The 15,239-nt window shown below is 40.9% G+C and overlaps 1 protein-coding gene across 3 annotated transcripts in view; it reads left to right on the top strand.

The window, feature by feature from the left end:
* The window catches only part of C1QTNF3 (C1q and TNF related 3), a 56,753-nt gene that overhangs the window by 8,770 nt on the left and 32,744 nt on the right, over window positions 1-15,239 (top strand). For all 3 annotated transcript variants that reach the window (XM_075193736.1, XM_075193737.1, XM_075193738.1), the window contains exons 2-3: window positions 813-921; window positions 3,560-3,714. In XM_075193736.1, the coding sequence (XP_075049837.1) occupies window positions 813-921; window positions 3,560-3,714 (264 nt within the window). The remainder of the gene's footprint in view (window positions 1-812; window positions 922-3,559; window positions 3,715-15,239) is intronic.

Consider the following 15,239-nt stretch of genomic DNA (forward strand, 5'->3'; position numbering starts at 1 on the left):
AATGGTTTTGATCTGTTATTACCGTCCTGAGATGCCAATAACAGAACAGATATTGTGGCAGATCTAGTACCACTGTGGCACTTAGGCATGAGGAAGTGTTCACCTTTAGATACTTATTGCTGGCGATAACCTCTCCCATTTTTGTTGGCAATAGGCCGTTTCACCACTCTTTTGGTCTACAAGGACCAGTGGTGGACCCATAGGCCTACAGAGGTCTGGTAACACAGATTGAAGTACACATACATGGAGATGGCAGTTATCGGGTTGATACAGGAGGGTTCTATCAATATATAAAACATTCCAGTGTACAACAGTGACAAATGTAACAATGTTTCCTTCACTGTCAAGATTTATTGAAAACACAAATTAGGCTAAACTAATCAATAACTTAATAAAAGAAAATAAAAGTTGTTATTAACGAAAGATCACGTGATAGTAGACGGGACTTCAGCTTAAAGTGACATAAGATTCGGCACCAGAATATACATTTTTCTATCACCCAACTTGAATCTTACTTGGCCTCCGTTCAGGCAGCAGTTGCAAGGTAAGAGATTGTTTCCCTGGGAATAGACCCCCACCAGACTTCTACCAGGGGAAGAGGCTTCTTCATTAGTGCCGCCCAGTAGTATGCAGACTGTAGCAATGGCAGAATTTGTGTGCACTGACGGCAATTGCTAAAAGAAGTGTTTGCACTTTGCCCACTCAATGGCACAACATATACTCAGTTTCTCTGTTTAGATTGCCTGTTGAGTCGGTTATGCTTGTAATTTCCAGTATTTGAAGTTGTGACAATATTTATGCATATTCTTCAGACACCACCACAACCAGACTGTAGTAGCTGCTGCAGAGGGGATTCTGGCTATAGATATACCCTCCCAATTCCTGGACCAGCCGGTTTGCCTGGACCAGCCGGTATCCCAGGTAATTATGAATTATAATGCATAAAGTAAATCTGACTAACTGAAATCAGTTATTTGAACAGTGGATTCTAACAACATGCTGTCCAGAGTTAATACAAAGGAACAACTAGATGCAGGTTTATAAGCCAAAGTAAAAGTTTAACAGTAGAAACAAAATAAATTTATACAATTTTGTTTGTTTTTTACGGCTGTTGCTTTTGTTATTTGTTTTGCATTCTTACCAGCATTGGTATCGGGGAAAAAGCAGAGTGAAAATGTTGCTTTGGGGGAAGGTCAACCTAGTGGAGGCATGGCCATGACTTGTAAGGCATGCCACATCCTTAGGGCACTTAATAGTGGTCCTCACCTCCTCTATGTCAGGAGGAAAGGTATGGAACGGCCAAGGGAACCAGGCTTACTCCGAGCTTCGCAAACACCTACATAGAATTAAATTTGAGTTCCAATATATCTGGGGTGGTGGTTTTGGGTGAACTTAGTTCTCTATGGCCATTATATAGATGATCTATTTATTACTTGGGATGAGGGTGAAATTTTGACATATTGTTTCACTAATTTGATCTTCACCTACAAGTACAGCAAAACCCCCATTGATTTCCTTGAAAATCAATGGAGGTTCTCTATTATTTTATTGAGGATTACCTAAAGTTAAAACTGATTTGACATGTTGAGGTTATTAGTAACATGAATGTAATGAATGAATAGTAATGAAGTTATTAGTAACATGTAAAGTTATTCACATCACAAAAAGTCAGTATCACAAGCGTTCACGTTTTTTATTAATTTTTATTATATTTTGTTTATCAGTTTAGTTTTTTTTGTGATTTATTAGCACAGATTGATAGAATGACAAGTCAAATTAATAACATGATCATTGCCTTATAATGAAGAAGTTATGTTATAAATGAAGCATATATATAATGCACTTCCACTTATTGTTTGCTTAAGGTCACAATGATATACTTTATATTAACAATTGGAGGGAGGAAATTAGATGCAAGTTATTTCTCTATATTAACTAAGGAACGTGCTTATATTATTCTGTGTATATATATATAAATATATATATATATATATATATATATATATATATATATACATACTTCAGAAATGACTGTTTTATATATATATATATATATATATATATATATATATATATATATATATATATATATATGTATATACTTCAGAAATGACTGTTTTTAATTTTCATGTTTACTCCTATGTTTAATGTTATTTACATATTTTCATGTTTTTGAGGCACTAGATTCTGTTACTGTGTTTGAGGCTTTTTTTTTTTACCTTGCGTGAATCACTACAGTAATTATCCCAGCTGCTGCTCATTTCATTTAAGTGAACACGGTAAAAGTATATAAATTAAGCTATGAGTAACCATTTGATGTTTCGCTCTGAAGACGCTTTCTGGTTATAATGAGCGTAGGTTTATGTAATATTTCTGCATGCCTTTAAACATTTTATTATGGAAGTTTAATTAGTCAGTAAGTTTACTGTTCAATGAATTGCAATCAACCAACTGTATATCCGTAGAAAGACTATGGGACTTTACAGGTGAAACATTGCCTGTCAGTATATTTTGGGATTAAAGCTAATCCTTATATAGCATCTTGGAAGCCCAGTATAAGCGAACTGCATTGTCCAGAAGCTCTGGAACTAAATGTGTTTATTTGTTGCACACAAGGAGCCATAAGAACTAAAGTGGCTATTAAGAGCCAGGTGCATGTTTCAATCCCAATTTCAAGTATCACTGAAGCAGCTTGGCAATTACTCTGTGTGTTTCTACTATTTCCATTGCTTCCTACATTGTATTACCATGACTTTACACAGCTGCACAGAAGTACATTATAATATTCCTTACAAGACTCTTGTCTACTAACATCTATGTGTCACAGCCTGGCTGCACTACGTACTTTGATTTATTTGATGTTATGAAAAGTGTTCATTATCTACATGTGAGATTTGTATATACCAAATTGTGCTGATAACATTATTGTGTTCTTTTTGAAGTGTATACTACAAGTAGTCCCTTAATGCAGTCATTAGGTTTTATTAGTTTCAACTTATAGATACATGTTAATGGTTTTAGTTTGTAAATGAGTTTGTATATGCCTTTTTTGACATACAGCTTTTATAAGCATAAGATTGATGAGATTGTATGGAATTGATGAGAATTGTTTTTATATTTGCATTGATTCACGGCCGATATTATTTCTTATTACATATATCTTCAGATCTTGGGGCATTGTTTGCGAGCGCTGTGTCCTTGTAATAGTGTGTCTTTGTATTGTGGAGTAGAGCATTGCCTTCTATATACATCTGCTTAAACTCTACTGCAAATAGTGTTGTTATAGGGGTCATCTGTTTGTACTATGTTTATTATTATGGCTACAGCGGAGATTAATAGTATCAGTTTTGTGCGTCCTGTATTGAATGACTTCTATGCTGATAGGCAATTATGGCACAACCAGTGGATAATGTGATGTGTGAGTCTGCTTTCTCTGTAAAGTTTGTATAGACCTGTTTCAGTGTAGCTCTCAGACTTTTGTGGCCTGCAGTTTGCTAAAGTGAAAAGCAGAATATGCAAAGCTTCGCAATAATCAGATTATATTGTTTTCAATGTCCAGGCAATCCCGGGAATAATGGAAACAATGGAGCAACAGGACAAGAAGGAACAAAAGGTGAAAAGGGGGATAAGGGAGACATGGGCCCAAGAGGGGAACGTGGAAACATTGGGCTGAAAGGAGAAAAAGGATATCCAGGTGTTCCCCCTGAACTTCAGGTGAGCACTCGTTTTTAGTGTTCAATGTTGTATAGCTTTCCCAAAATCACATTGTTGTAAACCCCTTCTATCTGACTACAGGTAGGTCTCCGTGGTTACTGAGAACTTGCAGACAATAAATAAAAAAAAAATCAGTCTCCGAATATAGTTGTACAGATCGTTTATCAATTATGATGTCATGTAAATTCATAAAAAGTTTAAGGAGCGCTAGCAGTTTTTATTGTTTTTCATTAATAAATATCCATTCATGGGAAGTGTTAGTGTGTAGTGTTGTGGGTTGGTGTTGTGGTAAAGGCTTTTTGCAATGGTAAAATAGTTCAAGAAAAACAGGTTGGTGGTACTCAGGTCTCCACATCTCGAACAGCTGCAAGGTTGTGGAAAGGCCACGTAGACATGGGCTTAGGCAGCAGAACTGTAGGGGCGGCAAGTCCATGAGTTTTAATTACTGGTAGGATACAGCTTTAACTAACACAACCATGACCTACTTATATGTATATCCTGATGTTACAGCCCTGGCAAAAGCCAACGTTGAATGCGCAGCCTATGGGGGGTGTGGCCACTTGGACCAATAGGAAGCAGAACGTGATGGGCGTGATCACTGCCCATCTGGCAAATATTTGTGGCTGGTGAACAAATGATATAGGAGTGGAATGGAGAACATTCACTGAAGTCTTGATATAAACTTGACATGATTTTTCTTGTAAGATTCACTTGTTCAGTAAAAAAATATATGAATACGTTGTCCATTAAGTCAATAAGTCAAAGTGAATGACCAAGTGTCACTTGCAAATTCCTGGATATGATATTGTGTATGATTGTGAGACAAGTCATTGTATCGAATTTGAGAATATTTCTACAAATTAGGTCAATTCTTTTTGTTCCCCATTGAGGGTATCACGTATAAAGAGCTTGCCATCCACAGAATAAAATTGCTATGATTCTGTTCAAAAACTAAATCCTTATAATTATAGCCACGGAGCCAGGAATGTGATACAAACATTAAACTGTTTATTACAGCGAAAACACAGTCCAGGTGAAAAATAAAGAGAGACCAGTTCAGGCTTCATAAATCAACAGACTTCTGGGTATAGCAAAAATAGCAGGTAAATGATAATCAGAATACAGCAGGTAACTTAACTGAAGCCAGATGACAGCAATAGCCAGGAGTTCCCAGGAATTATAAGTCAGTAGTGTGTCCAGGCATGAGACAGACACCAGGTAGGTTTCCAGGAGATATTGTACAGGTGAGTAGCAGGAGCTGGCTAATACAGGGATTTCCGCAGAAATAACAAAGCAGGTAGTCCAGGGACAAACAAATATTAGCAGTCTCAGGAACACCAATGACCAGCAAGGAAAGCTGGAAGAGGCAGGTATATATGTGCGGCCCTCAGGTGTGGGCGATTAACTAGCTGTGCTAGTGCTAGTTATTCCCTGATAGTGGGAAAAGGCAACACAGCGGCACCTCTGGTGTTTCACAGGTACTGTATGGTAACATAACAGAGTCCAGAATAGTCAGAGCGGCAGATCATGGCAAAAATAGCTAAGCTTTATAAAATAACTACTTCTCAAATACTCATAACTCAACAGGTCAACTGTCTTCTGTTTTGTATCTAGCCAGCAAGGTCAAATGTGACTACTCCCCAAGACTAGGACTACATATATAATATATAGAGTAACATGATGAAAATGTTCTTTTCATTATTTGCAGATGCTAAGTTTGTCTAGTCGCTTTTCAATGAAAATTGTCCACTTTGAATTGCGTGGTTCCAACGCACAAAGTAATTTAATAGCAAGAAGCAAAGAGTAACAATTTAATAAAATAAGTACAGCCGATTACATGCGCAGGCGCTCTGGATCCAGCATACGGTCATTCAATCCTGAAGTCTGTGGTCAAGAAGACTGTATGATAGTCCCAGAGCCCAGTTTATATACAGTTGGTGTTACATTAAAAACAGTAGAGATGACTTGGCATGTTTCCATTGGTTCAGGATTCAGGACAGTCCGGTATAATGCAGGTCATAGGTCAGTTCAAACGATGCCCTCGAAGGGTGGGGGTCAACTCTCCAACAGATGCATACTAATCTCGCCGAAAAGCTGGTTCAAACTGGTCTATTTGCATTACACACACAATACCATTCTGATCATTAATTCCCTATCATCCATAACTAACATACCCAAGGTGTGTCTCTTATGCGATAGAAACGGATGTCTGAGGATAAATAGGGGATTAGAATGATACTAAACATGATATGTTTACTGTATCCTGAACCTTAGATCTCAATAAAGTGCTTTTAACATTATTATATTTAACTATTAACTCTATTACATTTGATTATAAACGACTGTATGTTGGAACTATTTTAAGGTGAACTATTTACAAGTGAATGTGTAAGTTTAAATGTGTGTAGAAGTGTTTGCACGTGTTGTGGTTAAATACGCCCTTCCACGCCGTAGCGTGCTATTCGCATATTTTCAAAGACAACCAAATTGATGAATATTAATTGACTTCATCCAATTATTTGACTTCGACACAGGCCATCACATAAATCTACAAGTAGGCAGGCCTTGGTTTATGGAAAGGTCACATAAGCCTGTGCTTAGGCCAATTGAATTACAGGAGCGGCAGCAATGGAATGGTGTAATGGAATGGAGACCCAGAAACAAAAATATATTTTTTAGCGGCTGTATGTAATGTGACTCATCTGAGTTTAAGACTCAATGCAGAGGAGCTGCCAACAGCACAATCAAGTCCTGTTGTGGGAGGTGAACAGTAATGCAAGACCGGGTTTTAAACTAGAGATAGACCACATACAAATTGTTCTAATGACAATATATCAGTAAAACATACACACACACTCTATAGTTCTCAACTCAAACATACCAATAAATAGCAGTAGATTTACACATTTCTCACACGCCATTTCCTGGTGTATCCAATTGGTGCAAGTTTGGGCATGACACTTATACTCTTGCAAATCAGTTTGTGTAAAGATGAGCACTGACTCTTAACAATAAAGACTTTAGTGAAATCAGTGCTACTTCTTAACCCTTTAAGCCGCCATGTATCTCTGGAGGCCTCTATCCTCCACAGTCCTCTGGTTCCATACTGTCATCTCACTGTAGCGTAGGCTGTGGCCGGTCCTGGTTCGCTCCCCAGTTGGAGATAACTCTCTGATGCCATAAAAGGAAGTCTGATCAATTGATTGTTCTCTCATTCTGTGGCAGTTTCCATCGTATGTTGTGGGTTTTATTGCTTCATTATTCAACTTTGGCATTTGTGTTACTCTTTGGATTAAAATAAAGGACATTTCCTTTTTCATTAAATATTTTCCCCCTTGCATTAAAACAAGGCTGTTTGTCTTTGGATTCAAAAATGCATGAAACTAAGGCACACAGAGGAAACCCATACAAACACGAGGAAAACTTACAAACGCCACACAGATAGGGTCCTGGTCTAAATCAAACCTTGGCCCCAACGCTGTCTGGCAACAGGGTTAAACTGTAGTGCGCAATGGATAGGCTTATAAAATGAATGGGAATAGCTCTATTGCTATTACACCTATTCACATATGCATAAGAATGCATCAAGCTCACATTAACTGTGAGCATACCACATGCAAAATGTGTATGTCAATTACATGAGCAAACTCATAGCATTTATATGCATTTTGACATGTGGATTCCACCTGTGTTTTTTGAAGCCAATGCAATACCAGTGGGTAACCAGCATAAGGATATCAATTAGTGATATAGTGCAGATGTGCAGAGGTTTTGCCTCTTTCAACCTCACCCATAGTAGCTGTTGACATAGTGCTGTTTTGGAGAAATCGGCATAGAATTTGGCATCTGTGCCTATTTTCACATAGGGCGAGGAAGAAGCCATAGGCAGTAGAGATGCTGACTCTGTTACCATTGATATTAGCATAGCCTCTGGTGTTGTAGAGGTGGATGAAGTACCAGTACCACATGAGATCGTCACACACTTCATTTGAACTTCAGGGAGTCATTAGCGGTCCACTTGTACCTTTGTGCAGGACGCGCGCTAATGTGCTAGAGAATCTCAATAGAGTGTTCACCCTTGACTCCTCTGCTTGTTGGAAAGTATTCCAGGTCTGAATAGCAGAGTCAGCACCGCTCCTGCTGCACCATGGAGGGAGAGACGCTTCTTACATATGCAGCATTACACAAGATGTAGATGGTCTATGTGCGGCAAACCTGGCCCTTCTTCTAGAGATGCCACCAGCATGGAGAACACAGGGCAGGGACATGAAACAATGTCTGATACCAGATATACACTAGCTTTCACAAGCTGTGAGCTGTGAAGGCTACCTAAGAACAGTGGGTTTAAAAAAGAAATCCTCTCCATCTTGCTATGGGGCCCAGAGGTAAGGGTGCCCAGCATTGCCAGGTCACCCCTCCCTCTTATGAGGACCCCCCTCCTCCAGAGACCCCTTCTGAGCAGTGCGTGTGCATTGGGTGCTTGTGCTAGACCGCACATGCTTCATTGAGAGCAGACTGGGGCGACCGGGAGGTGAGAATATCAGCATCAACAGGCAGCTACCCAAATTTTGCTATGGAGTTCATTAATGCACTGTTCTGGTCATGTTTATATTGCTCCCCTTTCCTCATCTTTAATACATGTTTCTGTGACATCTATGACATCCCCGGACTGGTCAGGCAACTGCAGAAAGCACCCCCTTGCTGATACAGCCGATAATTCTGTGCTTGCTATATAAGTGCCTTTTTCTATTAGCCTGCATATGAAGTGTGGATATTAGGTATGTTGATGAAGCTCTGTACCAGTACATAGAGGCATTACACAAAAGCTGCACTAACAATACTGTTGTCTTACTCAACCACATGTTTCTCCTGACTCTGCCCAGAATCATTCTCTCTACATCCCATCATCATCATCACCATTTATTTATATAGCGCCACTAATTCCGCAGCGCTGTACAGAGAACTCACTCACATCAGTCCCTGCCCCATTGGAGCTTACAGTCTAAATTCCCTAACACACACACACACTACAACTCGCAACCACTCCCCGCATACTAAACCACCCTGTAGTAAATGTTAAAATCACTGTCATTTAAAACTGCATTGATTTTAAAAAATGACCAGATAACCTCCATGACCAATTTAGAACCCACCAGGATTTTTGGCAATTTAAAACACAAGTAGTAAAGAAATTTACCATTGTCCAGGAATCAATGTCAAGCACCTTCATTTTTAACTAGTGCAATGGTCATTTCTTTCTAACCTACAGTGTATGTGACATGTTCTGGACCAGGCTGTGTAGGATTGATTAAAGTGAGAGCAGATTTTGTGTCCCAGCAGCAAAAAGACTTTGCTCATCTGCAGATGTACGGGGGAGGATGTCTGTCAGCCTCGGAGATAATCACTGGGAAGAAAATTGCAAACAAAACTGATCCATTGTCACATTATCACCACCCCCTCAATGTAACTAATTAAAGCTTTACCATTTTTTTTTACATTGAATTAGCAAAACATTTAGTTGCATCACAAATAAATAACTGTATATCCCAAGAAGTATCAAATTAAAATAGCAAAAATTCAAACGAATGAATACTTTTTACAGGAACTGTACTCTACATGTTTGTACTGTACCCTTTTCATAAATGAAAGCACTTTTGATAACATATACTATTCCGTTGATACTTCTGAATCCAACCTGTGCACGGCATGCACACAAGGGAGATCATTTAAGGTTTCTCTGTACTGCATACGCATACGTCCGTACAGAGCCAGACTCAGGGGCGCACGCAGGATTTTAAAAAAATATAGAGAGCTGCTGCGCATGCGGCACTGTATTGTACAGCAGCTGCAGCGCTGTTAAGGAAGCGTCCGTGGCGGTGCTACAATACAGCACCGCCACAGCTGCTGTACAGTACAGTGCCGCTATGTAGGGGCACTATTTAGCCCACGATCTTCACGGAGGGGAGGGGTCTCTGGAGAACCAGAAACCCCCCCTGTGTGCGCCCCTGAGACTGAAGCATGAAGGGCACACCAGGGGATTGGAAGGGTAGAGGCACATGGCATGGTGTGTGTGGTCAGCAGTCAGAGGGGGTGTGGCCAGCCATTAGAGAGGGGCGTGTTCAGCTCCAATCAATGGGAATCTATTATTGTGCCAACTATATTGGATTGGTTTTCACACATATGAGAAATACAGGTTATATTGAAATACACCGATACATTGACCGATATGTTTGATACCTAATCTTCCACATGGCTTGTCTGATAAGTGCTCAAACAATTCAATGTTACCATAGTTAAACTATTACTTTTTTTATATTAGCTCATTGTAATGTATTCTACCCCTTGACTACATGAGATTGGAGTTTTACATTTCTCCTTTGTGAGTGTCACGGGCACTAGGAGTCTTTACCCAGGTATCACCAGATGATAGACTTACCAGAGCAGTATAGGTGGTAATATGGTACTCTGGTAGCGGGGTGATCACGGAACAGGAGACAGCAGATGATAAGAGAATGCTCGAGGAAAGTCTATGACTAGCAGCACTGGTAATAGGTAGATAACTGTACACGAGGAACTGGATGGATAAGGAAACGTGAGGGTAGTCAGTGGTCTGCGTATAGCAAGTTGTACCACTGCTATAGTGAGGAGGAATGTCCAGGAGTAACGAGGAGGTGATGAGAGTCAGCGGTCTGCATATAGCAAGTTGTACCGCTGTCTGGGTGAAGGAATGGAATCCAGGTGAAGGTATCCGGGGAGTCAGTGGTCTGCGTTAACAAGTTGTACCACTGCTATGTGAAAGGATACTGGAAACTGGTGACTCAGAAAACAGGGAACAGTGGTCTGCCTCTAGCAAGTTGTACCACTGAAATATATAAGTGAGGAGGAGCACGGGGAGATAAATGCAATGCAGAGTATACACGGGCACACTGAACTTGATCCCACGATGATATGCACAATATAATAATAACTGAGCAGCACTGCACAAATATACAAAGTCACGAAAACTATCCAGGCTAAACGGTAACACAGTCAAATGATAGCAATAGTCTCAGTGGATAGGAAACTCCGGAGGAGAACAAATCAGTCCAGCTAGATATGCAATACACCAGCACAGTCAATGAGAAGTATGCATACCGTGGTTCAGGAGAGCAGGCTGTCAGAGAGAGGTGCAGGGATACCTGAACGGCTGGAGGCCGGCAGGATGCGAAGTCCCAGGAGGGGGGAAGCGGTAACCAAGTAGGTGCAGCGCACGCTAGGTAGACCAGCAAGGATGTACACAATACTCAGGAAACAGTAGTATATAGAACTGGACACCTGGAGAACACGGGAGAGTTGAGGCGGTCTAGCTGAGATGAAAGCAGCGGAGCGTTGATCCAATGCAGACAGGCGAGTTGACACAAGCAGGAACGCTGTAGAAGCCCGGAGACAGCGGATCGGCTGGCTGGAGACACGATGAGTACTGGAGGGTTGCGATGAGCAGGACACTGCAGATACACGGAGGCAGCGGATAGGAATCAGCTGGTGCAGTCAAGATGAAACACGGGAGAGTTGAGGTGAGCAGGATACTGTAGAAGCACGGAGGCAGCGGATAGGAATCAGCTGGTGCAGTCACGATGAAACACGGGAGAGTTGAAGTGGTTTGGAAACTGTAGAAGCACGGAGGCAGCGGATAGGAATCAGCTGGTGCAGTCACGATGAAACACAGGAGATTGGAAATGGTTTGGAAACTGTAGAAGCACGGAGGCAGCGGATAGGAATCAGCTGGTGCAGTCACGATGAAGTGGTTTGGAAACCACAAACGAACAACAGGAATCAGCAGGAGCTGAATACACGAGGAAACACAGGAACACCTTCAGAGGCTCATAGGGAATGAGACTCCAAGATCAGGCCACGAGGTATTGACCACAGGTGCTTTAAATAGGGAGTGTTGTCTGATCAGCCAATTAACTAAAAGGAAAATGTACTGAAGGGTTGAAAGGGCTGCACATGCGCAGACCCTCAGGGATGGAGGACGGCCACGGTTCCTAAACACACGAGAAGAAGCACTCACAGTCCGGTGAGTGACAGTGAGCTATTTACACTGCTCTGTATAAATAGGTTTATATTGTTCATTTTTATTTCCTATTTAAATGACGATATGCAATAATGATGAAAACAATCCAGCCACTTCTGTCTGGCTGAATGCGTATTGACCGCTCCATCTGACAGCTATATTATATGAAGTCGTGTCCATCTATTCACATTACTTGATGCTTCCATTGAACGACTGCAGGATAGAAGATTCCCATTTGATTTTTAAAGAGGAAAACCTGAACATACACACTTAAATACTTTGATTGCGTTCATCTTTAACCTGTCTATGTTCTGAGAGTGTATAATTCCACCTATAAATGACTCACTTTTTAGCATGAGTTGTTAGACAGATAAATTTCCATAGCTTTGAAAAAAAAATTGTTGCTTAATGACGTGAGTTGCGTCATTAAGCCTTACCTCTTCATAGGATCCGTAAGGGTTAATGCTCTGTCGGAAGTCCCGGAAGACTCCCTGAAATTCGGGAGCCTCCCAGACATTACGGGAGAGATGGCAAATATGGATGAACTCCAACTTTGTGCTGTAAAAATCCACATGCTCAGTAAAACAAAGCAGAATTCTGAGTTACATGCAACTTGTACTTGCTATCATGCCACCCATACTCCCCTCTAAATTAAGTAACCAGCACCAGTGCAATAGCTTGTACTGATTACCGCTGAAGCAGGTGGGCAACAAATGTGACATCGCCCCTGTAAAAGTGAGTGTGAGGTCCCAGAATGTGATACTAGCTCCAACCTAGTCAGCACAGGGTGGGATTCTCCAGGGAGATTGAAAACACAAAAACATGTGGTCCTTCCTCAAAGGCAAAGCAGCCCAATGGAGAACACCAGTGGAGCTTATCCTCAACCCATCAGGTGGTGAGTGCCAGGATAATTGTTGAAAGACAGAAAATCATTAAGTATATTTGTGAAACTACAAGTCCTAGCAAGCCTTGGCTAACGTTAAAAGCTTTTGTATACTGACACTTGGAGAACCAGGGCCTGATTAAGGGTTCTGGCCGCCCTATGCTAATATACCCGTAGCGCCCCCTCCCCCCTTCAAAACAATAACAGAAAATTCAGGAGTATTCTCCAGCAAATAAATTTAGACAGATTCTCTTACCTGTTCTTGCTGTTCTTCTTGCAGCTTTGTTGTTTAGCTGTCTTCTGTCAAGTTGGGGTCCTGTTTTGAAAATGTGCAAACATTACAAACCCTCAATGGTTAGGCTATTTAGAGAGCATCCTTTTGAAACTTGAACCAGAAGGAACTCTGACAAGTGGGGACATTTAGAATTAGTAAATCCCTGTTAGAGGCTGTGCTGGTGCTCTTGCAGTTCTACAAAGGGGGGGGGGGGGAATAGAGACAAGTGACCTAATAACTGTTCTATACAAGTGATGTCAGTTTTCCAGCTTTTTCGCTGATGCAGGAACGTTATTGCAGCCTATTAAGGGACTTTCTAATCCTAAAACTACTTAGACGAATCCAAATCTATCCCAATGGTTGCACACAGTTGGAGCTCTTTCTTGCACAGCTTGCACATTACACTCTATTCCCCTTAAAACACACACTGACCAGCTCAAAACGCACACTTTCCCACTTTCTGCACACACTGTCCCCCTTTCTGCACACACTGTGCCCCTTTCTGCACACACTGTGCCCCTTTCTGCACACACTTTCCCACTTTCTGCACACACTGTCCCCCTTTCTGCACACACTGTCCCCCTTTCTGCACACACTTTCCCACTTTCTGCACACACTGTCCCCCTTTCTGCACACACTGTCCCCCTTTCTGCACACACTGTCCCCCTTTCTGCACACACTGTCCCCCTTTCTGCACACACTGTCCCCCTCACACTCCTTCCCCCTTAAAACACACTAATCATATAAAGTCCAAATGTCACATACAGCTTCAATGACCTTATACTTTTACAGTACCTTATTAGGAATAACATTCAAAACCTGACCTTCTTTGTAATCAGGGGTATTCTATTTAAGGGGTATTAAGAGGGTTCCAGTAAGATGAGAGACAATGGAAAAAGTACACGATTTCAAGTGATTTATTTAAAAAACTAGAGTAAAAGACATAAATAAAATACTAACCTCAATCTTAAAGTGTACCTGTCATTCAATTTTTTTTTTAAAAAAAAGTAACAGCTCTAATAGACAATTATTTGGGTATGGCAACCTGGGGAATGTTTCATATAAATTGCACTGTGCTGGTTTTTCTGATAAACTTATTAGACACACCACATGTCTATCCACTCAGGTTCGATTAGACCAGCACAATTTGGATTCAAAGTTCTAAATAATTCATGCTAGAACAATCATTCATTACACAGCACCAAGTATGTGACTATGTGGTTTTAGTAGTAAGGGAATGAGATGTAAAAATTTAAAGCAAAATTATGCATTGAGCTTAACCTTTAAAAACGTAATCATTACGTTCACATAGACCTGCCATTATTTTTAGCCCATTTCTAGGATCTGGAGTTTGCACCTGCTCCAAGCATTATTCTGAAACCTAACGTAATCCAAGAATAAACCCTAACCCTTTACATTATATATGTATAAATTATAAATATATTACATATTTATATATGTATAAACTGTAAATATATAAACATATAAATGTATGTGTTATAAATGGGTTAGTAGTGTCACAATAAATCAATTACTCTGAAATGCATGCAAAAGGTTCAAATTTGGGGCATTGCACACGATTTTGTGCAACACTCTAGATTTCAATGTAATGTTCTTTGGAAAAGTCTAAAGAATGAGCTAGCTAAAGAGTTATCCACCAGAGCTAGGAAGCTACACAGTGACAATGCCACACACCCTTGTCATGTCATATTAGTTTGAAGCTGGGAACCTCTGGGATGTGACAGATGCAATTGGTTAATATCAGCACAGAGAGGTAATTTGCCTGCAAACAAAGTATATATATATATATTATTTATCTGGACACTCAACCAAACAAATCCTTCCTCTACCTGGACTTATTGCACACACATCCACACATTATGGTAGCTTTGACTTAGCAGTGTCTGGATCACTGCACAGCCCTTCCTATCTCTGGCGAGTGAGGTCCCTGGCAGACAAACTCGGCACCTTTTGAAGACAGAGAGAACGAGCTCTGATCCTGAAGATAAGCTGATCAAGTCAGACTCGTCCACTCCGAGCAACTTCACTTTCTTCCTGCACGGCAATCTGCACGATACAGGTAACTGCTGTGCCAGTGAGGAGGGGGGAGAGGGGAGGAGGGAGAAGAGGGAAGGAGGGAGCGACAGTGTTGAGGAGGGGGGAGGGGCGCCTACGGTGAACCTAATCAAAAGTAGAAAAAAAAAAAAAAGTAATTTTTTTAACTGCCGTCGGCGTTGCGCCCCCCAGGTCCTAGCGCCCCAGGCTGCAGCCTGATCAGCCTATTGGTTGATCAGGCCCTGTGGAGAACTGCAAGT

The sequence above is a fragment of the Mixophyes fleayi genome, chromosome 1, assembly GCF_038048845.1.
Source record: "Mixophyes fleayi isolate aMixFle1 chromosome 1, aMixFle1.hap1, whole genome shotgun sequence".
Taxonomy (NCBI): Eukaryota; Metazoa; Chordata; class Amphibia; order Anura; family Limnodynastidae; genus Mixophyes; species Mixophyes fleayi.